This window comes from Colias croceus, chromosome 30 (assembly GCF_905220415.1).
Source record: "Colias croceus chromosome 30, ilColCroc2.1".
Lineage (NCBI taxonomy): Eukaryota > Metazoa > Arthropoda > Insecta > Lepidoptera > Pieridae > Colias > Colias croceus.
The window spans coordinates 4,812,410-4,835,679 of NC_059566.1; the positions used below are offsets into that span (position 1 = coordinate 4,812,410).

Consider the following 23,270-nt stretch of genomic DNA (forward strand, 5'->3'; position numbering starts at 1 on the left):
ACTATATTTCCAAAACGAATGGTATTACCACAAAACAATTTAAACACAGTCTAACTTTAAACCAGGGATTTGTCACTTTAATAGATGTCTATGTGAAATACGACAAAACCATATTAAAGAGAACCCGCGCTTAAAGATAAATCCTGTCTAAAGTTTTTATCAATTGTAACAATCTTCAAAGGCGATAACGTTTGTCATAGCATTTGTAATCTCATCGTGAACATTAGTATGGGTATTTGAAAAGCGCCCCTGCCGTGCGTAAAATGAACTAATTTTTTATATGTAAATAACCCTGAATACAAATACTTTGACGAAATTTTTCGTGCTCGTGCTACAGAACGTTTCATAATACCAGTTTCACTTATGGGTATGTTCTGTTTAGCTTATCTGTTAGTTAAAATTACGTATTAATCTGTCAAAGTGTTCATATCATTGACTGCGCAAGTTGTGAAACCGGCTCTTACATTTGTATTAGTTTTTATAAATGTGGGTATATTGAAAATTATAAATTATCAGTACATACACATTACACACGTGAGTAGATTATGCTGAACGAAGGTAGTTTTAAAGTAATAATGAGAATGTATTATCATTTTTTTAAGTTGTGAATAATTCTTTATTTAATATTAACCATATTATCAATAGAAGAAAATTTAAAAAAGGCCTTCATTAAAGCATACTTCATTTTTACAACAATCGAAAAGAACACCCTGTAAATATAAAACATAACCACGGTGCGGAAAATAGACTATTTTATTAAATAACACAAAATTCAAAAAAATGAAATCTCGTTTAATAATTGACATACTAAAAAAAAACTAGACTCAAAATCATGATCCAGAAATGATGATCAAATCATGTCCGCAGCAAAACTCTGTCTACGCGTGTATCAGGCAGAGTTTTCTTATGAGCGAAACAATAGAATTTGAACATTACTGCCACGAAATAAGGTGTTAATTTTTATGAATCTCGGACGTTTTTGCAATGATTAATTAATTGTAAGTCTAGTTGTTTTTAGTACGTCAAAGTAAATGGAAAAACCCAATTACTACCCAATTATAATGTTTCTACCCTCAAAATATTTTAGTTTATATTTGAAGTGAAACTTCTTTATCGGGGTTGGAAGAAAATTTAGTGTAACACTTTTTCGTTACGCGTGACATTTTTCCGTTACGCGCCGTCTTTTTTATTCGACATATTTCTGTAAAGTTGCATATAGTAAATTATTCTTTGAAAAATAGTCATAAAGAAGTTTCACTTCTTACGTGTGTACACTAATACATGTACACACTTTTTATTTTTATCAAAAATTCTCTGTATTTCAAGTAATTAATTGCTATATACCCGGAGAAAAAACTCGTAAGAAAAATTAAAAGTTTTTATAATTTTTCTCCTCTAAATACTTATTTAACAAAATTTTACATACACACTATATTTCTTTTAACATAATATATTTACATTTATTAACGTAATTATTAAGTGTTACGGAACATAATATTATTCGAAAATCATAAAACTACCCGCAGACAACAAAAAAGTGTAAAGACTTGAATGATATTAAAGAGTAAAAAATATTTTAAACAGAATTGACATTTTTTAAGAAACGTATGACTTTTTACATATTCTAACGTTGATTATTTCTTAGAGGCAAAATTGTAATCTACCTACCAGACGAAAAATCTTTCTTACTTGAAAAATCCAAGTACTCCGATACTTTAAAAACTTTCGCACTTATTTAAAACGGAATCTACTCTAAAATGGTATAGAATTATTTAAAAACGCGATAAAATCGTACCGAGATGCGTTTACTTCAAAACTATTAACGGCTAGTCGTTACATTCAATCCACATTCCAATCTACCCTGCAAAACTTATATCAAAAAACGAGCGTGTGTATCGAGCACACGTGTTAGAAGTGAAACCTTGACAAGATTTCAAGATACCAAAATCGTCTTACTCCATGACGTGACGGTATCGCCATGAGGCGACCTTGACATTTTACTCGAAACGCGCCTAAAGAATTTTTCCTTCAAAACTTGATATTTTCGCAATTTTACTGGACAATATATCAGCGATTGAATATAAAGACCAGATATTATTCTATCAGGAATTGATTCTACTTAATAGATTTTCGTGTTTTGCAACAACGTAGTTTAATTTATTCCGAATCTGTTTCACTCTCTTCCGTGTCTTCTTCCGAGCTGACTGGTTCGCACTTGACGAACTCTATCTCTTTTCTCACTTCCTTAGCCCTCCGGGGCCTTCCTCTCTTCTTGGGCGCTTTCTCTTGCCCATCATCCATCACCGTTTTCACCATTTGCGATATACGCTTGAGATGTTGCTGTTCATGCCTTTGCAAGTGATTATTCAGGTATCTTTTTATCTTGAATTTCTTACCGCACTGATCGCATTCATGCTCATACTGGCTTTCGTCCAGATCCATATGAACAGAGTTATTATGGCGACGTAGGTAGTGCGCATGCGCGAACTCCTTGTCACACTTCTCGCAGCGTATCTTCGGCTTGTCTGGATGCACTATCTTCTTGTGTTTCTTCAAACGCACGGCCGAATGGAAAAACTTGTCACAGAGATCGCACTTCACTTTCGTATCTAGAGAGGAGTGCACTTGCATGTGTTCCTTTAGATACTGGTCGTTTTTGAACTCTTTCAAACACTCGGGACACTGCACTTTCGACTCTAGCGGCGGGTGAATGTTGAGAATATGACGTTTCATGTGGTGACGGGACTTGAACGTCATAGAGCAGAACACGCAAGGATGCCGCTCGACTTGCGAGTGCTGGAAGTGTAGATGTCTGTTCAGGTTCAAGTGGCTCTTGTAGAACTTCTGGCAAATGTGGCACTTGAACTTATTCTTGTCCTGATTGTGGCACCTCTCTATGTGGTAGCGCAGCTTGTACGGCACGCTGAACTCTTTCCCGCACTCGTGGCATTTGATCTCCGGTAGAGTCGTTGGATGGAATCGCTTTACGTGCATGTGCAGAGCGCGTCGCGTTCTAAACTCTTGCAAGCAGAACTGGCAGTAGCACTTCTCCGATTCCGAATAGTGTTTATTCATGCGATGCATGTAGAGATAGTGTTTATTCTTGAACGACTTATCACATATATCGCACAAGACAGCTGACTCTTCCGACGAGTGTACTCTCGTTGTATGTAGGTAGAGATTTTGATAATTCTTGAATTCCTTATTGCACTTCTCGCAAATATATCTCTTCATTTGTTTCGGGAACATGATGGGCTTCCAAGTGGACAGTACCGATTCGTACATAGCCCGTTGTTCTTCCGTCAGCGCTGTACTATTTACGCTGATGAACCGAATCGGTTTTCCAGGCTCTGGTTCGATCTTAGGCTCAACTGGAGCGGGGATTTCTCCCATCTTTTGCTCAGCGTAGCTCTGTGGGTCCAATTGAGCGTACTGCTGTTCCTCCATTTTAAGCGCTTGATATTGTTCCGCATATTTCGGATCGAAGGACACGCCCTGCCCGTCCGTGTACATCGGCATCGGTATTTGGTCGTCCATTTTAACTGGAATTATTAGAAATTATTATAAGGATTATAAAATAATAAAACACTAAAAAGCACCTTCAAATGGTGAGAAATGGATTGATCCAATCAGAAGGCTTTCAAACAAGAAAATGATAATCAAAATCGGGGTGAACCTAAGTCGAATAGTCAGAGGTAATGTAAAAAAAGGATGTAATAAAAAAAAATACAGTCGAATTGAAGGTTTTCAATTGGGCTGTATTTTTTTTATGAATTCTTTTGAAAATAAATCCTATCAATATTATAATATTGTTGTTTATATAAGCACTAGCTTTCCGCCCGCGGGTCCGCCCGCGTTTTCAAAGAAAAACCCACATAGTTCCCGTTCCCGAGGGATTTCCGGGATAAAACCTATCCTATCTCTCAAGTTGGATCGAACTGCACATGGTGTGCGAATTTTATTATAATCTGTTAAGTGGTTTAAGAGTCCATTGAGGACAAACATTGTGACACGAGATTTATATATATTAAGAAGATAAGATAGAAATGCATGCTTTTGACTGGTCTGCGGGTGCATCCGCGCGACACAGCTAGTGATAAATTTGTTTTGACGATTTATTTATTACTAGCGCGTTCCGCCCGCGGCTACGCCTGCTTTGTCTTAAACCTAATAAATATATACTAAAACCTTCCTCTTGAATCACTATCTATTTAAAAAACCGCAGCATAATCTGTTGGGTTCATTTAAAGATTTCAACATACTTACATAGAGATATTAAAGATTTCAACATAATTACATAGACAGAAAAAGCGACTTTGTTTTATACTATGTAGTGATACATAAAATGTATTGATGTGCTAATGAATTTTCCACTAGGAAGAATATTATAATTGTCATGTTATAAACATACTATAATATTTAATATTATAAATGCGAAAGTAACTCTGTCTGTCTGTCTGTTACTCAATCACGCCTAAACTACTAAACCAATTTTCATGAAATTTGGTATGGAGATATTTTGATACCCGAGAGAGGACATAGGCTACTTTTTATCCCGGGAAAATGACGCAATTCCGGAAATCCCACGAGAACGGGAACTATGCGGGTTTTTCTTTGACTGCGCATAGCCTCTTTGAGGCGAAGCCGCGGGCAGAAACCTAGTTGATTATAGAGAGACTGTAACAGTTTACTACGTAGTTACTTGTGAATGGATAATTTCAAATGACGTCTTTAAAATGAACTTGTAATATATTTAATTAAGAAACTTGACAATCCTACTAATATTATAAATGCGAAAGTTGGTGAGGATGGATGTATGTGTTTATATGTTTGTTACTCTTTCGCGCAACTACTACTGAACCGATTACAATGAAATTTAGCACACATATTATAGAGTATAACTTGGATAAACACATAGGATAGGTTTTATCCCGGAAATCCCACAGGAACGGGAACTATGCTAAATAACGATGCTAGTCTATACATATAATAAATCTGTAGAAGGGTCAATTCTGTACATTGAAAATATTGAAAAAATTAATAGCAGAGGGTGTTACTGGATCGATACCAAGCCCAAATATGTGATTAAAATTTTTTTTGTCTGTCTGTCTGTCTGTCTGTCGGTTCAGGCATCACGTGAAAAATAACGGTTATATAGTATTCACTATTAAAGAATATGACTGTAAAAATTTTACTGCTTTATATTTTATCACATCTATATACTAATTTTATCAAGCTGAAAAGTTTGTTTGTTTTTAACAAGCTAATCTCAAAAACCATAACTGATTTGAAAACTATTTGACTGTTAGATAGTTCATTTATTGAGGAAAGTTATAGGCTATATATTATTACGCTAAGACCAATAAGAGCAGAGTAATGCGGGTAAAAACGCACAGCACAGATAGTATTCCATTAATTTCACAGAGCTACATTGAATTTTATAGTATTACAAGCTGTGTCTCGCGGTTTCACTCGCTTTGCTCAGCTCCTGTTGGTCTTAGCATCATAATATACAGAATATAGCCTTTCTTGATAAATGGGCTATCTAACACCGAAAGAATTTTTCAAATCGGACCAGTTATTCCTGAGATTAGCATGTTCAAACAAACAAACAAACTCTTCAACTTTATAATATTAGTATAGATAAGTGGGAACATTACTTTGTGAACCAACCGACCAATGAAATTGGTCAAGTTTTTTTTTTGTTAGTTATATCATAATAAACACACCAACTTTCCTCATGATTTTTTTTTTTTTAATAACAATAGGCAGAGGTTTGGCCACAATCCCACCTGATGGGAAGCGGCGATGCGGCCTACTTGGTTGCACGTCTGCCTAGAAGGAGCCTATTCACCCTAGCTTTGAAGAGGTCCAAGTTGATAATATAAAGATAACATTTCAAGCAAAAGAATGAAATAAATAAACTAGTAGACATTGTAGTGCTATGACACTCTTATCACAAATATGGGTATAGAATCTATACTAATATTATAGAGCTGAAGAATTTTTTTGAATGCGCTAATCTCAGGAACTACTGCCCAATTCGAAAAATTATTTCTGTGTTAGATAGCCCATTTATTGAGGAAGGCTATAGGCTATATATTATCATGCTAAGACCAACAGGAGCAGAGCACGGCGGGTAAAACAGCGGCACAGCTAGTAATAAATAACTAGGTAGGAACTAGATACACCAATAAAAATAATATAATGTAGAAAATAATTTGAGGTATACAAGTCTAATTTTTAATTTAAAAAATTTCAAATTAGTTTTAAACATATAAATAACATTCTTAATGAGTAGAGAATAATGCAGTAAGCAAATTTTAGATTTCTTTTTAATTTGATGTTATTATTTATCTGTAATAATGAAATAATTTATTTACAAAAAAAATTGTTGTTCTCAATGAAATGTTATAACTACCTATATTTGCAATAAGAATAAATAACTTTTTAATAATGTTTGATCTTGATGTCAGAATTTAACACAATTAAAACGAAATATGTGCAATTGACTTGGAACCAATTCACGTGCTAAACTCAATTATCAACAAAATAAAAGAAACACATACACTTTTAGAACCAAATGATAGATTATTATAGATACGCGTGATTTTAAAATATGAAAATTAATAACATATTTCATAATAAATGTCTTAAATATAAATACAAGATTTCAGTACTTACTTGTTTTCTTTTCAATGCCACGATATAATGTCCTTAGAATGCACTAAAACACGTCATAATAATATGATCATTTTGTGGAACACAACAAAATTTTATTGGGTTTCATGATAAAAAGACGAATGTCCTTAGGGCATTATTTCTCTAAGAACATATTACCATACAACGCACTTTTAACATACAACTATATACAGAAATTAAGTAAAATAGAGTTTATAACATATTTAAACAGTAATTCTAATGAATTATTATTTATTTTTTATGAAAATTAACATTAATTCTACCTATCAGCACGTAAAAAAGTGTTTGACAATTGACGTTTAATGTCACAGATTAAAAATGTCCTTCTCAATTTTGTAATGATAAACAGATAACCTAGCAATTTTCATTTTAGTTTTTTATATCAAATTAATGTTTCAAAAATATTATTTTTTTAAATAAATAACACAAAAGATTTCCTTTCGCTTTGTTTTATTTGAATTTCTAGATTGTGTCGAAGGTACTATTGTATTTTTAGCATAGGAAAGCATATTCTAATGGATTACAATGGTTCCTACTGCCAAGTTATTTAATTTTGAAATTTTATACATAATATTCAGCTAATTCATGCAAATCATTCATCTTAAATTGAAGCTAAAATCATCCACATAATAAAGCATACGTAATAAAAATTAGAAAACACCAACCCACGTGTTAGCTCTCAAAATAGATTCCAACATTTTTGCATACATATCATTTGCGATCCATTTTCTCTAAGTTTTATCTTTAAAAATGCGTGAAATAGTGCATTTACAGGCTGGACAATGCGGTAATCAGATAGGATCAAAGGTGGGAGATGTTTTACATTTTTCTCTATGACGTAAACACAGTATTAGATATTTGAAATCTATTTTTATTCCGTTACGCTCTAAATGCCAGAGATACGAATGGTTTCGTTATAGATTGATAAATGGTATTATTTAGACATTTTAAAGCAGTGTTAGTTAATTCACTTATCTTTCGCAGCTATTTTGAAATTATCTTCCATCAGTAATTGTTTACATTTTAAACAATGAAACATTTTAAGCTACGACCAATTATTTATTAAAGAAAGTGGCGTAGTTATGACCATGAAGAGGGTGTCATTAAATTAGGGAATTATTACGGATATTGGTACTTTATTTAAAATTTAAAAAATATGTAATGACGATTCGAAAGTTCTTCTAAAAGAATTAGTGTAATTGAATAAATAAATGTTTGAGTTTGAGTTGATTTAATATAATATATTAAAATCAATACCATATTAATTATACCTATAATTAATTACATACCTACTAGATTTCCGCCCGCGGCTTCGCCCGCGTTTGCAAAGAAAACCCGCATAGTTTCCGATCCCGTGGGATTTCCGGGATAAAAACTATCCTATGTGTTAATCCAAGTTACCCTCTATATGTGTGCTAAATTTCATTGTAATCGGTTCAGTAGTTTTTACGTGAAAGAGTAACAAACATCCATACAAACTTTCGCATTTATAATATTAGTAGGATTAATAGTATACCTTATTGATTATTCTAATTTATCCATCATTAATTAAAATTGCGTAAAATACAAAATATAAAAACCTTTTTTCCAACTTTAAAATATTCTAAGGCGGAAAGTTACCAATATTTTAAAAATATAGGTACCGTAGAATATTTTTTTTTTTAATATATCGCATGTCAACCATATGTCAACGGGTTTATATAGATAGGTACCCAATTATTACGTGGATGAAAAATTGGCGCGAAAAAATGTTATTTGTCAAAAATGTCGGTAGATTTGGTATATATTTGAGTTACGTTATTGTTTTGAGATGAGAGATATAAGTTTACCTATGGTCCTGGAGGGAAAGTATCTAAGTAGGTACCTACTTTAATACTGGAGATAGCAAAATTTTGCTGATAGGAAACATTCCTTTATTGTTTAAAAGATAACTAACAATTTTCGAAAATAAATTACCAAGACCGGGGATCGAACTAACTAAGATTGATCGATTGGCCGTAGCCGCCCTACGCCAAGCCGCGGTAAGTTTTTGAAAATCATCGTAACACGCATTAATAATAATAATTATCCATCGTAGTTCTCAATATTCAACAAATTTTAGTTTTCTTTTTCCAATAAAAAACAATATTTGTCAAAGGTCTTAACTCTTAACTTAAACTATTTATTTTATTTATTTATTGTTTTATTTCTATAATATTTTCAGTTCTGGGAGATTATTTCTGATGAGCACGGTATTGATCCCACGGGAAGGTATCATGGAGACAGTGAGCTACAACTTGAGAGAGTACAAGTGTACTATAATGAAGCGGCTGATGGTAACTTAAACTTTAAACTCAACTTAATCCTAACTCAACTTTAACTCAAACTCAACTTTAAGTCTAATTTACCTAAATCACTATCACTACATAGTATAAAACAAAGTCGCTTTCTCTGTCCCTATTTCCCTATGTCCCTTTATATGCTTAAATCTTTAAAACTACGCAACGGATTTTGATGCGGTTTTTTTTAATAGAGAGAGTGGTTCAAGAGGAAGGTTTTAGTATATAAGTTATTAGGTTTTAGATAAAGCGGGCGAAGCCGCGGGCGGTAAGCTAGTAAAATATAAATATAAACTTTCATTTCAACTTGAGTACTTACTACTATACTCAACTTTGAAATGAACTCAACTTACACTCATTTCAATTTGAATTCATACTAAAAATAATTCTCTTACTAAAATTCAAGTCAAATTCGAATTATTAGTCGTAATCTCTACCAAATTCGAACAAAATTTCTTGATACTCATTTTTTTTAATGTGAATGACAGAAGATTATGCAGTAAAATAAATTTTCAAAGAAAATGTTATTACGGGTTAATAAAACAACTGCGTTCTCGAATTATGATTATACTAGCTTTCTGCCCGCGGCTTCGCCCACGTTTTGAAAGAAAAACCGCATAGTTCCCGTTCCCGTGGGATTTCCGGGATGAACCGGGAGGAACCTATCCTATGTGTTAATCCAAGTTACCCTCTATGTGTGCTAAATTTCATTGTAATCGGTTCAGTAGTATTTGCGTGAAAGAGTAACAAACACACACACACACATCCTCACAAACATTCGCATTTATAATATTAGAAGGATTTGATTATGATTCTTATTCTGATTCTCATTGATTCTGACATTCCAGGAAGCCGCTATGTACCAAGAGCAGTTCTGGTAGACTTGGAGCCAGGCACCATGGATGCTATCCGTTCTTCTAGCTATGGACAACTCTTTAGACCTGATAACTTCGTTTTTGGGCAGAGTGGAGCTGGTAAGGAGTAACTTTAAAACCTAAATTATATCAGTTATTGTGAATTATAAAAAAAAATGTTATATCTAACAAGTGATAACTGCGTTAAAAACAACCGACTTTAAACATGCACTTGCAACATTTACAAATACCCACAGACAAAAATGCTCATAAAATAAAAACTACTGGGCCTATCCGAATAAAATTTTTATGGAACCAATTCGACACCATCCCGCATCGAACAAAAAAAGAATCACGTAAATCGGTTCAGAAACCTCGGACTAATCGGTGTACATACATAAAAAAAAACATACCGGCCGAATTGATAACCTACTCCTTTTTTTGAAGTCGGTTAAATATGTATTAACAATTAAAAAAACACGCGTAAATGAATGTAAGAGGCAAGAATTTTCCAACAACGAATTTAACAAAAACGATTGATCTAGCATAATATACTGTTTTGAAATTTTAATATGCTTAAAAACAATTGTTTTTTGTATTTCAGGTAATAATTGGGCCAAGGGGCATTATACAGAAGGGGCAGAATTAGTTGAATCTGTTATGGACGTGGTTAGAAAGGAGGCAGAACCGTGCGATTGTCTACAAGGTAAATATTATTATGTCATTTTTAATTATAATCTGTATAATCTTAAATTTTTTTTTAAGAATTAAAAGAATCGATCACGAGGCAGTATTCGTACCCGCCTCTTAAACTTTCACTTTAAATTTAACTTTAACGTTACCTTTAACGTTAACGTCAACTTTGACGTTACCTTTAACGTTACCGTTAACTTTAACGTTACTTTTAATGTTAACGTTAACTTTGACTTTACCTTTAAAGTTAACGTTAACTTTGACGTTACCTTTAACGCTAATTTTAACGTTACCTTCAACGTTAGAGATAACTTTATCGTTAACTTTAACGATAACTTTAAAATGTCTAGGGTTCCAATTAACCCACTCTCTTGGAGGAGGAACGGGGTCAGGTTTGGGAACATTACTTCTGAGTAAATTGAGAGAAGAATATCCAGATCGAATTGTTAACACGTTTAGCGTTATGCCTTCACCTAAGGTAAGATTTATTTTTATTTTAATAGAATTTCCAAGTCTAGCATTGACCGCTTCCTCGGTACAGTGGTTGACGCGTGAGCGTAGCACCGAGGGGTCCTGAGTTTGATTCCCGGTGGAGACGAAAAAAAAATATCTCGGTCTGACAGGACAAAGAAGGCTGATCACCTACTTGTCCCTAAAGAAAATCGATCAGTGAAACATACTTATGTATACTAACTACATCTGCCCCTTACCCCACTAGTGGACATGGGACTTTACAACAAAAAATAGATTAATTATTATTTATTTTTTTAACTTATGAATAAGATTAACTGTATTAAGTGTATATGTATTTTTTTTTCTATTGTAATTAATTTTCCTTTTCTTTATATGTACTTAATTAAAAACTGCTTTAACGTTTTTGCATGCTGTGTTTGCCTGTAAGTGTTTGTTACATTTATCATGTTTATTTTTTGTGTTTTAAAATTTTTTGTATGAAGTAAAATGTAAACAAACGTTGGTAAACCAATAAATAAATAAATAAATAAATAATCAATTTCCAGGTATCAGACACAGTGGTAGAACCATACAACGCTACACTTTCCGTACATCAGTTAGTAGAAAACACAGACGAAACATTTTGTATAGATAACGAAGCCTTATATGACATTTGCTTTAGGACGTTACGATTGGCGTCACCTACGTATGGAGATCTTAATCATTTGGTTTCGGTGAGTTTTTGAATAAAATAAATAATGAATAAAATAAAATATAATAAATAAAATTCATTTATTTCAGGCCACATAGCCCATTTAGTATTAGTAAAATCTTATCCTATAAATAAATAAATATTTCGGGACAATTTTCACACACGGCATGATCTGATCCCATACTAAGCTTTCGCTTGTGTTATGGAAACCAGATGGCTGATAAACATAAATATATAATTTTAAATAAATACATATATAGATAATTAACACCCAGACACAGAGCAAACATCTATGTTCATCACACAAATATTTGCCCCGGGTGGGAATCGAACCCACGACCTCTGGCTTGGAAGGCAGAGCCACGCTACCAACCAAGCCAACCGGTCAGTCAATGATTTAAATTTAGTGGTTGTGGTTTTTATTGAGGGTATTACCACAAAACAATTTGAACACAGTCTAACTTTAAACCAGGGATCTGTCACTTTAATAGTTGTCTATGTGAAATACGACAAAACCAGATTAAAGAGAACCCGCGTTTAAAGTTAAACCCTGTCTAAAGTGTTTTGTAGACAGTGAATTTTGAATTTTGAACATTCAAAAGCGCAAGGAAGTCGAAAAGTAAATGAGTTTCATGTGATGTGTTTGAATTCCCTTTGTTAATTTCTATTTTTTTTTTGTATGCGATTAGAATTTTAATTGATAATAATTTATTTGAATTTTAGTTTAGATATTAGAGAGCCATGTATGATAAGGTTCCACATACAGTACGAAAGTGGGCTATCTAACACCGAAAGAATTTTTCAAATCGAACCAGTAGTTCCTGAGATTACCGCGTTCAAACAAACAAACTCTTATCCAATAAATACCCATCATTCATTCACACAATATAATAAACTAGCTTTCCGTCCGCGGCTTCGCCCGCGTTTTCAAAGAAAAACCCGTATAGTTCCCGTTCCCGTGGGATTTCCGGGATAAAACTTATCCTTTGTGTTAATCCAAGTTACCCTCTATATGTGTGCTAAATTTCATTGTAATTGGTTCAGTAGTTTTTACGTGAAAGAGTAACAAACATCCATACATCCATACTTACAAACTTTCGCCTTTATAATAGTAGTAGGTTATACAATTTCATTCGTTAATTCACTCAGTTAACAATGTCCGGGGTGACAACATGTCTCCGTTTCCCGGGACAATTGAATGCTGACTTACGCAAGTTGGCGGTCAACATGGTACCCTTCCCGAGATTGCATTTCTTTATGCCTGGTAAGTAACCAAAAAAAAAATGTGTGCGTGTACTAGTGTACACACGTAAGAAGTGAAACTTCTTTATGACCTTATTTTTCAAAAAAATAAATGATTATAAATCACAGATTATAAATATAATATGGCCAAATAATTATGATGTCAATTAATTTTAAATTACTATTTTTGATTTTTCAAGTCACTTATATCATAGAATTGATTTGTAATTAGCCAGTTTATCAACCTCGTCGTATATTTTCAGAACTATATTTTATGAAGTAATAAAAAAACACGATGGTTTAGTTTTAAAATAAAATTTCAGGATTCGCGCCGCTCACAGCGCGCAACAGTCAAGGATATAGAGCGCTCACTGTACCTGAGTTAACTCAACAGGTATGGTAAATATACCTTAGACATAAAATAATACCAAACAATTAAACTATAATTGATTGCAATTAAAATAAATTAATCAAATTCTAGTGGTTGTATTCTATATCTATTAAGTATTTAACAATGAATACGAAATTTAAATTTTACGCTAATAATTGTAATAAATAATGGTTCAAAATTCGAATTTCATAACACTTATCATTCCGAATTCGAATTAAACTAAGTATTCAAAATTTGAATTCACTGTTATAAATTCAGATTTTACCGTTCTATTCGTAATCTGTCAACGCATTGTAGTACATACAATCCGCAATTTTAGATTACTTTCTGCAACTTTTTAAATTGAAATTGTTACCTGCCCTATTTGAAAATATAAAAAATTTAGAAATATGGATATTATTATGTAAAATAAACATCTATTATTATTATTAGATGTTCAGTCCAGTAAACCAGCTTGTGACCCTCGTCATGGCCGCTATCACACCATCGCATTTGTATCTTTCAAATTCGAATGTTACTGCTTCATATTCGAATGCAACTGCGTAAAATTCAAATGTCACTGCTTCAAATTCGAATATTATCGTTCCAAATTCAAATTTAACCGTTCCAAAATCTAAATTCGTTCTAGATGTTCAGCCCAGTAAACATGATGGCGGCTTGTGACCCTCGTCATGGCCGCTATCTGACTGTAGCCGCTATATTCAGAGGAAGGATGTCCATGAAGGAGGTTGATGAACAAATGTTGTCTATACAGGACAAAAATTCGGGGTAAGGGGGTGTTTCTTTGTTTTTTTTTTATACTTACCGCCCGCGGCTTCGCCCGCTTTATCTAAAACCTAATAAATTATATACTAAAACCTTCTTCTTGAATCACTCTATCTATTAAAAAAAACCGCATTAAAATGACAAAGGGATATAGGGACAGAGAAAGCGACTTTGTTTTATACTATGTATAGGTATACTTACTTTAAATTTTGGTTATTTATTTGAAATGCATATTTTAAGATAATTTTTAAGTCAAGCAAGTGTCATTCAAATGAGTTGAAGGTTCAGCATTTTGCATTCTTTTAGACACATACTTACTTCTAATTCCTATTTACTCGCTGATTACATATTAACTGACTTACAGAACTTACAAATACTTCGTCGAGTAAATACACAATAACTTTAAAATGGTTACTTACCCAGTACCCTGTACTTACCAACTTACTTATACTCATTCAATGACTTGCTTACTTACAGATACTTCGTTGAGTAAATATACTTACCAACTTACTTATACTTATACTTACTGACTGACTTACTTACAGCTACTTCGTAGAATGGATCCCAAACAACGTGAAAGTTGCAGTCTGTGACGTGCCACCACGTGGTCTCAAGATGGCGGCGACTTTCGTTGGCAACTCTACAGCTATACAAGAGATATTTAAGAGAATATCTGAACAATTCACTGTTATGTTTAGGAGGAAGGTAAGATAATAATAAATACTAGAATATATTATATATATTTTTTTAATCTATGTATTTATTTCAAGTGAAACTTCTTTAGGCGCGTTGAGAGTAAAAGTTCTAAGTCGCGTCATGGCAATACTGTCATGTCATGGAATAAGGGGATGATTTTTATGTCTTTGAATCTTGCCAAAGAAGTTTCACTTCTGACACGTAAGCTCAGTACACGCTCTTTTTTTAATAAATTTTTCACGGTTATATGGCAACTTCTAAGCTTTGTGTTCCCACTCAATAGGTAAAAAACTAAAAACTTAAATAAGAAATATAAAGCATAAACATGGTTATTCATCTTCTGTTATAATCTGTATTCATAAAAAAATATGGTAATATTTTGCGATCTAATCATGCATCAAATATTTCAAATTATTAACAGAACTAATCTAATATTACCATTATTAAATTTCACAAAAACGCGATGTAATAAATAAAAAGAAATTTGAATATTTTTCAAATAAGCAGTAACTTATCTATCATTTTAATAATGTTTTATCAAAAACAGGCCTTCCTTCACTGGTATACAGGCGAAGGGATGGACGAAATGGAGTTCACAGAAGCAGAGAGTAACATGAACGATCTTATTTCTGAATATCAACAATATGAGGTGAGATATTTATTAATTTACTCGTTTTTACCCGCGGTTTCGCTCGCGTTCAAATTGTATATCTCTCGAATACAGACTTGACAGTCCTAAAATACATAAAATTTCATTAAAATCGGTCCATTCGTTTGTGACAAACATACGCACAGAAGTAATTAGTGAAATTAAATAAATGATTTAATTAATTATTATTAATGACTAGCGGTCCGCCCCGGCTTTGCTACATAACCGTACTACATAAACATGTTTCCTCTCCATAACAACTATCCTCGTACTTCAACGAATATTGTAAAAAAAAAATTATCGAAATCGGTTCAGCCGTTCTCGAGTTATGCGCTTTAAGGTGCTTACCAACAACACATTTTGCGATTCATTTTTATAGATTATTATCGTTATAATAATGATAGCCAATTTAACTTTACAGTTTATGGTTAGTTTCAAACATGGACGGTTTTAAACACAAAAAAATCACAGATTTTTAAAACAAAATGCTTTTTTTTCAGGAGGTCGGTGTTGATGATGAATTTGATGAACAAGAAGAAGTGGCAGCCGAAGAGGAATATCCTGAAGAAACTTAATTGTTCTATAAATATAAATAAATTTAGTTTTACCTATTTATTTATCCTTACTTAGATTTATAAAATTTTATAGACTTATTTATTAAATAAAGAAAATATATATTTATTGAAGTTTACATTGTAGAGAAATTTAAATTTTAAGGAAAAAAAGTTTGGGAAAATTAGCTCAGATAATTTGATATGGTAACACTTGAACGAATAAATTTTAAACCGAAACCGAATTACCTAATCAAAGTTCGCGCCATGACTACTGTAAAAATTAAAAAAAACATTGTAAAAAATGTATTTTTACAAGTTTCGAATCTTTTCTCCTATTTTCATGTATTTTTTGGAACACATATGCAATCAATGTATCAAATGCCAATAGTACCTACTTAACCTATATTTAGTTCATAATATAATATATCATGGTTGTTATTGTTACTAAGTTTGTTGAAATAAAATATCCTGTTGAAAATATTCTTTTATTTATCCTTTGTAGCCGTTTACCATAATCTTTATACATAAAAATGAATCCCAAAATGTGTTGGTAAGCGCATAACTTGAGAACGGCTTAACCGATTTCGTTAATTCTTTTTTTATAATATTCCTTGAAGTTCGAGGATGGTTCTTATGTAGAGAAAACGTGAATATGTACCGCAGGCGAAGCCGGGGCGGACCGCTAGTTCATAATATATTTTTTTAACATGCTGATTGAAAATTTCATACATGAAAGTAGCTACGTGTGGATTCATCCTTGAACAAATGTAATTTTACAGCTTTTAAGTTTAAACTTATTTCTAGCAAGTATTTCTATGGCCTAAGTGTTATTCCAGTATCTAGGCTACATGACTGTCAAATATATTTATTTATTTAAATACCATCAAAATCTGTTAATTGAAAGAGAAAAACATACATTCTTAAAATTCTTACTGTTAAAATTTTGTTGGGATATTTCATATTATCTATACATATAATTAATCTGTAGAAGGGTCAATTCTGTACATTGAAAATATTGAAAAAATAAATAGCAGGGGGTGTTACTGGATCGATACCAAACCCAAATATGTGATTAAAAAAATTTTTGTCTGTCTGTATGTGAAGGCATCACGTGAAAACTAACGGTTCGATTTCGATGAAACTTGGTATAATTATACCTTATTATCCTGGGCATAAAATAGGATACTTTTTATCCCAATCAAAAAAAAATAAATCTTAATTTTTCTTAATTTTACCGCGCAGACGGAGTCGCGGGCGGAAGCTAGTGATGAAATAATATTTAATATACCCATGTATTCATTTTGCACACCTACATACATATATACAAATATACTAAGTCAGAATATAATAAGAAAGTAATAAGAGATCTTTTCCTGGCTACTTATTATAAAAATGAACAACAGATGTAGGTAAAAAATAAAACAAAATCATTTTAATCATGATTTATTCAAATTAAACTTAATTCTATTCAACGGTTTAACAGGAAGTTTCCTTACAACTTCATTGCCAAATTTATTATAATTTAAATGTTCGTTAATATTTGTTACTGTTTCATTATCCACCGATGTACAATCTACTATTTCTATATTATCCATACTTATTTCACTATCTTCTTTAATATTTTTGACATTAAAATCTTTCGAACCAGTACTAGGACCTTCTAAAAGTAATCCGTTGTTAACATCTTTCGTTATTTCCAACTCAGAATTATTTAACGGACCAACAAATGGATTTAAATTATGTATTTGCTCGTTATTCATAACTCCATTGTTAATAAGACTTGATTTAAACTTTTTTCTACCACATTCGTTATATTTCTTCCGTTTCTTAGGTTCACCGGTACTTATAGTATTACATTCACCCATATTTAGCTTTTTAACCTCACTCTGATTATTTACTAACTTCTCTACTTCATTTTGTACAGTAATAGTTTCTTTTTGCTCCTTTACACTGTCCATTTGCAAGTTTCGTAAACGGAAAATAACATCACGCTTCCGTTGCAACAATTTTTCTTTAGTTTCGTTTAAAGTTTCGAGTTCTGGCGCGTAGCAAATGTGCAGAGAACCTCCATAAAAGTTTTTAGTATCTAGCATTTTTTTAGCAAGTCTAGCTGACTGTATTTTCTCGAACTGAGCGTGGTAGTTTTCTGTAAACATTTCTGCAGGATGTTGTGTAGATATCGCGAATTGTAACAATTTGCCGAACTTTGTGAATAGGGCTTTAGTTTCTTGTCGTAAGTTTAAAGACGGAACTCCAAATATGAGGAGGTGGTTTGATTCTTTTGTTATTGAGTATGCCTGAAAGTTTACAAATTAATTTAGCATAAATATCAGCTAGAATGCAATAAACTATGAAATTTCTAGTTGTTTATAGTCAGTTAGTTATGTTCTTTTTGTGAATTCCATAAATATTTCATTAATAATTATTAACAATTATGAATAATTGTTAATAATATATTGAGTTTTATAAGATTAGAAGTCAAATAAAATTCAAACAGTTAGGTATTCTAAAATATTAAGTTTTAAATAGCCTTAATTTCTGCCTTATTTTAGAAGATAATGGACTCGTTCCTTATCAATTCTACTGAACAGAGATTTAGAAATAGAGTAAATAATTATATTGCATTATTTGAAGTTTCCTTTGCCTTATTAAAATGAGTTCTGTTTTAAAAATATACGAAAATTACCTTCACTGCAGTTAACTTCCTTCCTTGTCGGTAAGGCAGCCTCGTCATACATAGACTTTGCTGTTCATGATGAGGAAGAAATACTTTATCATTATCCATAATTTCTAATAAATAACAATATTTTAAATTAGTAAAAACCTATGTTTACTTCGAGTGTGCTTCGAGTGATTTGTTTTGACTTTTGTAAAGAGCAATTCTATTATTGTCAGCACTCGCTGTCCGCTGTCAAGTTGATAATAGTTTTAAACTTGTAGATTTTCATGAATCGTATAATATTGAAATTGATTACAGCGCCATCTATTAGAGGGAGGCTGTGGTCGTTATTAATTTTGATTCTTCTAGTCACCACTAGATGTCACTGCTATAAAATAAATGATATAGTCCGAGATTATTGTAGACATATATATGACGCTACTAGTTTTAATTATATAAATAATTAAAGCTTTTACGCATATGTTTAATTAACATAAAAAAATAATAGTGCATTTTTTATTTTATATCACTGATTATTGCCGTTCTTATTGACATAATGTTTACATTTTATTCTGTAAATTTAGTAAATTTTATGAAATTGAAGCAGCGCCATCTATTAGAATCTGGCAGTAATTCTTGTGCAATTAGTTATTACTGGTCATCGCTAGATGTCACTGTAATAAAATATAATAAATCTGATATTGATATAGATGGCGCTAGTAGTTTGTATATTATTGTGATATTATAAGTTTGCAGTTATATCAATATTTAAATAGCCATCAAAAAATTTAACAGTAATTTTTTTCTTAGTGATAAATCGTGCTAGAACTATATTTTATGAATTGTATAATATTGAAATTAAATACAGCGCCATCTATTAGATGGTGGCTGTAGTCATTATTAATTTCGATTCTTCTATTCACCACTAGATGACTCTGATACAAAGTATATAATGTATATATATATTAGGGCATTTTCACAAAAATGTATACCCCCCTGATTTTCAACTGTCCCTCGAATTCATTAAATTCTATATAATGAAGTAGTTGCCAGATTTATTTATATATGTTATCAAAGTGATTATACGTATACAATATTTTGTTTTTTTAACAAAAACTATGACAAAATCTAAAATAAAGTTAAGTTAATCATAAATAACAATTGAAAAAAGGGTAATTTTACGCTGTCCCCTGCTTACTCTTACGCGTTTATTAAATTATTTCTTAACTTTTTTGTAAGAAAGGTACCATCTTTTAAGGTTTTATTTGGTCCAGGATAATCAGTTACTGTGATAATAGTTAAAATATAATAACCTTATATAACAAAATAAAAGATAAAAAAATAAAAAATAAAATCAAAAAAATTGTCCTTCCCGGAACATTCAGTTGTGTCACCGATTTTCTAAAAAGAAAATTACTGTGGTTCAAATATTTTTGCATTACTGTCAACACCATAGCTACTGCTATGCAACTTATCAGGTTAGAAGCCCTCAGGGTCAAAAAACTGCTTAGAAGGAGTGCACGCGTGTTTGCAAGCCGCAGGGACCAAATTCTTCATTCAGGTATGTGACCATATTTTGGCTTATTTCTATCTATTTATCTTGTAGTATTTAGTTAATTTTGTTTTAAATGTTTTTATATGTAAGTTGATCAAAAGTTTTGATGAATATAAGTGTTGTGGTTATATTTTAAACCGTTTTTATTACTAGAGGATTATCAAATGTGACTTCTGCTGTGTGACTATTTGAGCGGTCACATATACGCTGAACGAAAAGTCACAACATGCCTGAACACATAAAGCAATGTTTACATGGCGATTTTCTTGAGCTATAAAAATATTTTTCCAAGACATTTTTGACTGAGTAGGAAACTACGGCAAAAAGTAGATTTCAAAAATAAAAATTATTTCCCCATACAAATCGCAACAGCTGATTGATCATTTTGCATGAGGAAGTAAAATTTTTTTATGAAGAAAAAAAAGAAGCATTATGCAGAAAAAGAAACAAAATAAGCCAGCAGAACTAAGAATCTAGACAATGTGCCTTGTATAAGTAAGTACTAAAGATAATATGGGAACAAAAATTAATTTTTTTCACGATATTTTTCATTGGTTTTTTTTTATTTACAGATTAACCTTCGTGTTTGCAGCGTCCACTGAAACAAGATTTTTTTATCCAATATGGTGATTGAGATTATTTAAGGTTAATATTATAAACGAATCACGAAGACTGATTATCGACTGATTAATTTGATTAGTGCCAATATAAAACATAAAAGAGACTTCTTATTCTTGAATCTTGATAGTAATTTACCCTTTAGATAAATAATAATAATGTGATGGCTTAAGCCCGAACTGATTGTGATAATTTAGTTTGAAGTTAAGTTAAGTTTATAATTATATTTATTATGTGTGCCTGCGTACTTTTTTTTCGCCATGTAAACGCACCCTTTCCCTTTTTGGGTATTCGGTTGTGTGACTGTCCCTATATTACGGAGCTGAATTTTTTAAATATTTCAGTAGATTTTACATTTAATGCCCTTCAAATCAGTCTCTTTAATGGAGAATAATACATAAGTGTAATATTTGTTGCCTTTTCTCTAAAAAAGTATCTAACATTTTCAATGTAAAGATAATAATGACAGTTAAAGTACCAGAGTCACAATACTGAATATACTATTGTTTTTTTTAATTAGCTTAGATCCAAAAGTTGGGAATAGTGAGTGTTTAAAATATACAAAATAACGATTTTAAGTTAATAAATAAACAATATCTAAAAATTCTTATATTTTGCACTGTTTTTCCAGCTACTGAATATAGTCACACAACTGATATAAAATTGCGAGACTTTCCATTGTGTCCTATTATTTTTACAGTTTTCTCATTTTAAACCCATCATATTATATGTTTTCTTGAAGTATATTGAATTTCCGTTTTAAAGAGACCAAAAAAAGTTTAAAATATAATACTATCAAAAAAAATATATTTTTCAAGGAGGGGGTACATTTTTATGAAAATGCCCATTAATAATAATATTGCAAATTAACGAGCCAAACGTTATATCACAGACTAATAATAATATACTACGTATACAAATTAAACTGTAATCTAATATCTAATATATATATTATAAAGGCGAAAGTTTGTATGGATGTATGGATGTCTCTTCTTTCACGTAAAAACTACTGAACCGATTACAATGAAATTTACCCCGAAATCCCACGGGAACGGGAACTATGCGGGTTTTCCTTTGCAAACACGGGCGAAGCCGCGGGCGGAAATCTAGTCTGATAATAAGTATCTCTTTTAGATTAAAAATAAATAAATCGGGAGTCGAACCCAAGACCATAGTTGAACCATATACACACACCGGCACAATTAGCGGAACAGAAACCGATACGCGAGAACATCGTCTGGGATTTGAACGAATGGCAGCAGGTTCTCTTTACTGATGAGTGCAGAGTTCTTTTAAAATAGATCTATGGGAGACAGCGAATATGGAGACGCAAAGGAGAACGCCACATACAGTCTAATTTTGAACACACAGTGGCTTATGGTGGCGGCTCGATTATGGTTTGGGGAGGGATATGTTTGGGAGCTCGCACGGAGTTAGTGATAGTCACAGGAGGGACCATGACAGCAGATCGATACATCAGAGACATTTTAGAAGAACATGTTGTACCATTTGCCCCATTTATTGGCGACGACTTTATTCTAATGCAATATAATGCTCGTGCTCACAGTGCACAATCGGTACAGGCATATCTGAGCCACGTAGGTACACCGGTGATGCAGTGGCCAGCAAATTCCCCTAATATGAATCCGATAGAGCATGTCTGGGACTTGATAAAAAGAAGGGTTAAATCCAGGATGCCACCCCCCAACAATCTGAATGAACTTGGAAACGCATTACTTGAGGAGTGGGAGCGGTTGCCTCAAGAAATCATCGATAACATAATCTGTAGCAAGCCCAGACGAATGGAAACCGTAATCAGAGCAAGAGGGGGAAACACTCGTTATTAATTTTGCTTTAATTTTATTGTTAAATCATTTTAATGCTTACTGTTTTATTTTTTGTGATGGTTCATAATCATCTAAAAATTTCACTTATTTCAAATTTCTTTATTTTTTCAATAAAAAATAACGAAGACTTTTCAAAGTCGTTGTTGTTGAAAAGATGTTAATCATTTTGTTATTTTGTGTCTAATTACATTTTCGTCAAAGATATGCGTTATTATCTCATAGTCTCATTTTTTTTTCTGTTCCGCTAATTGTGCCGGTGTGTATATTATGGTTAGGGAGCCAGGTGCAAATTTGGTTAATTATTTCCTCTCAAGAGATAATTCTTCAGACGCATCAGAGTATAGTATTATAAAGCCTCGTGAACGTCAGCTGGCGCTCGGTTGGGGGGGTGAGCGGTAGTAGCCTCCCACGCACGTAGGAAAAAAAAATACATTCATTCATTTCCTCTCAGCTAAAAATTGGTCAAATTGTAGCTAACCCAATATCTCAACGAAAAAAAATAATCAGCTGGTTACAACATGGTGTATTATACGTCAGCTGGTGTCTCGAACATGAAAAAAAT

General features: G+C 32.2%; 3 protein-coding genes and 1 long non-coding RNA gene across 5 annotated transcripts; 2 read left to right on the plus strand and 2 right to left on the minus strand.

The window, feature by feature from the left end:
- Window positions 1–730: 730 nt before the first annotated feature.
- LOC123704625 (zinc finger Y-chromosomal protein-like) lies at window positions 731–6,993 on the minus strand. The gene is made up of 2 exons (XM_045653020.1): window positions 6,685–6,993; window positions 731–3,542 (listed from the first exon to the last, which is right to left on the minus strand). The coding sequence occupies exon 2, from the start codon at window positions 3,535–3,537 to the stop codon at window positions 2,158–2,160; it is 1,380 nt and encodes a 459-aa protein (XP_045508976.1). The 5' UTR covers window positions 3,538–3,542; window positions 6,685–6,993; the 3' UTR covers window positions 731–2,157.
- A 354-nt stretch (window positions 6,994–7,347) lies between these two features.
- Window positions 7,348–16,086, plus strand: LOC123704657 (tubulin beta chain-like). Of its 2 annotated transcripts, none has more exons than XM_045653069.1 (12): window positions 7,348–7,509; window positions 8,906–9,017; window positions 9,869–9,994; window positions 10,479–10,580; window positions 10,918–11,045; window positions 11,587–11,754; window positions 12,882–12,996; window positions 13,298–13,368; window positions 13,994–14,133; window positions 14,676–14,835; window positions 15,374–15,475; window positions 15,976–16,086. In XM_045653069.1, the coding sequence occupies exons 1-12, from the start codon at window positions 7,453–7,455 to the stop codon at window positions 16,048–16,050; spliced, it is 1,356 nt and encodes a 451-aa protein (XP_045509025.1). In that variant the 5' UTR covers window positions 7,348–7,452; the 3' UTR covers window positions 16,051–16,086. The 2 variants fall into 2 exon arrangements, with proteins under 2 accessions (XP_045509025.1, XP_045509026.1); XM_045653070.1 differs by lacking the exon at window positions 7,348–7,509 and adding an exon at window positions 8,613–8,723.
- A 1,379-nt stretch (window positions 16,087–17,465) lies between these two features.
- On the minus strand, window positions 17,466–18,909 carry LOC123704658 (RNA-binding protein 48). Its single transcript, XM_045653071.1, has 2 exons — window positions 18,716–18,909; window positions 17,466–18,326 (listed from the first exon to the last, which is right to left on the minus strand). The coding sequence occupies exons 1-2, from the start codon at window positions 18,812–18,814 to the stop codon at window positions 17,466–17,468; spliced, it is 960 nt and encodes a 319-aa protein (XP_045509027.1). The 5' UTR covers window positions 18,815–18,909.
- Window positions 18,910–19,663: 754 nt separating this feature from the next.
- On the plus strand, window positions 19,664–21,100 carry LOC123704660. The gene is made up of 2 exons (XR_006753158.1): window positions 19,664–20,249; window positions 20,816–21,100. It is a non-coding gene; the product is annotated as an uncharacterized LOC123704660 (long non-coding RNA).
- Window positions 21,101–23,270: the final 2,170 nt, after the last annotated feature.

Coding starts and splice junctions, on each gene's coding strand:
- LOC123704625 (XM_045653020.1), bottom strand. CDS start 3,537: ATGGACGACCAAATACCGATGCCGATGTACACGGACGGGCAGGGCGTG.
- LOC123704657 (XM_045653069.1), top strand. CDS start 7,453: ATGCGTGAAATAGTGCATTTACAGGCTGGACAATGCGGTAATCAGATA. Junction 14,134..14,675: donor ATACAGGACAAAAATTCGGG/GTAAGGGGGTGT, acceptor ACTTACTTACAG/CTACTTCGTAGAATGGATCC. Junction 15,476..15,975: donor CTGAATATCAACAATATGAG/GTGAGATATTTA, acceptor CTTTTTTTTCAG/GAGGTCGGTGTTGATGATGA.
- LOC123704658 (XM_045653071.1), bottom strand. CDS start 18,814: ATGGATAATGATAAAGTATTTCTTCCTCATCATGAACAGCAAAGTCTA. Junction 18,327..18,715: donor GGAAGTTAACTGCAGTGAAG/GTAATTTTCGTA, acceptor GTAAACTTTCAG/GCATACTCAATAACAAAAGA.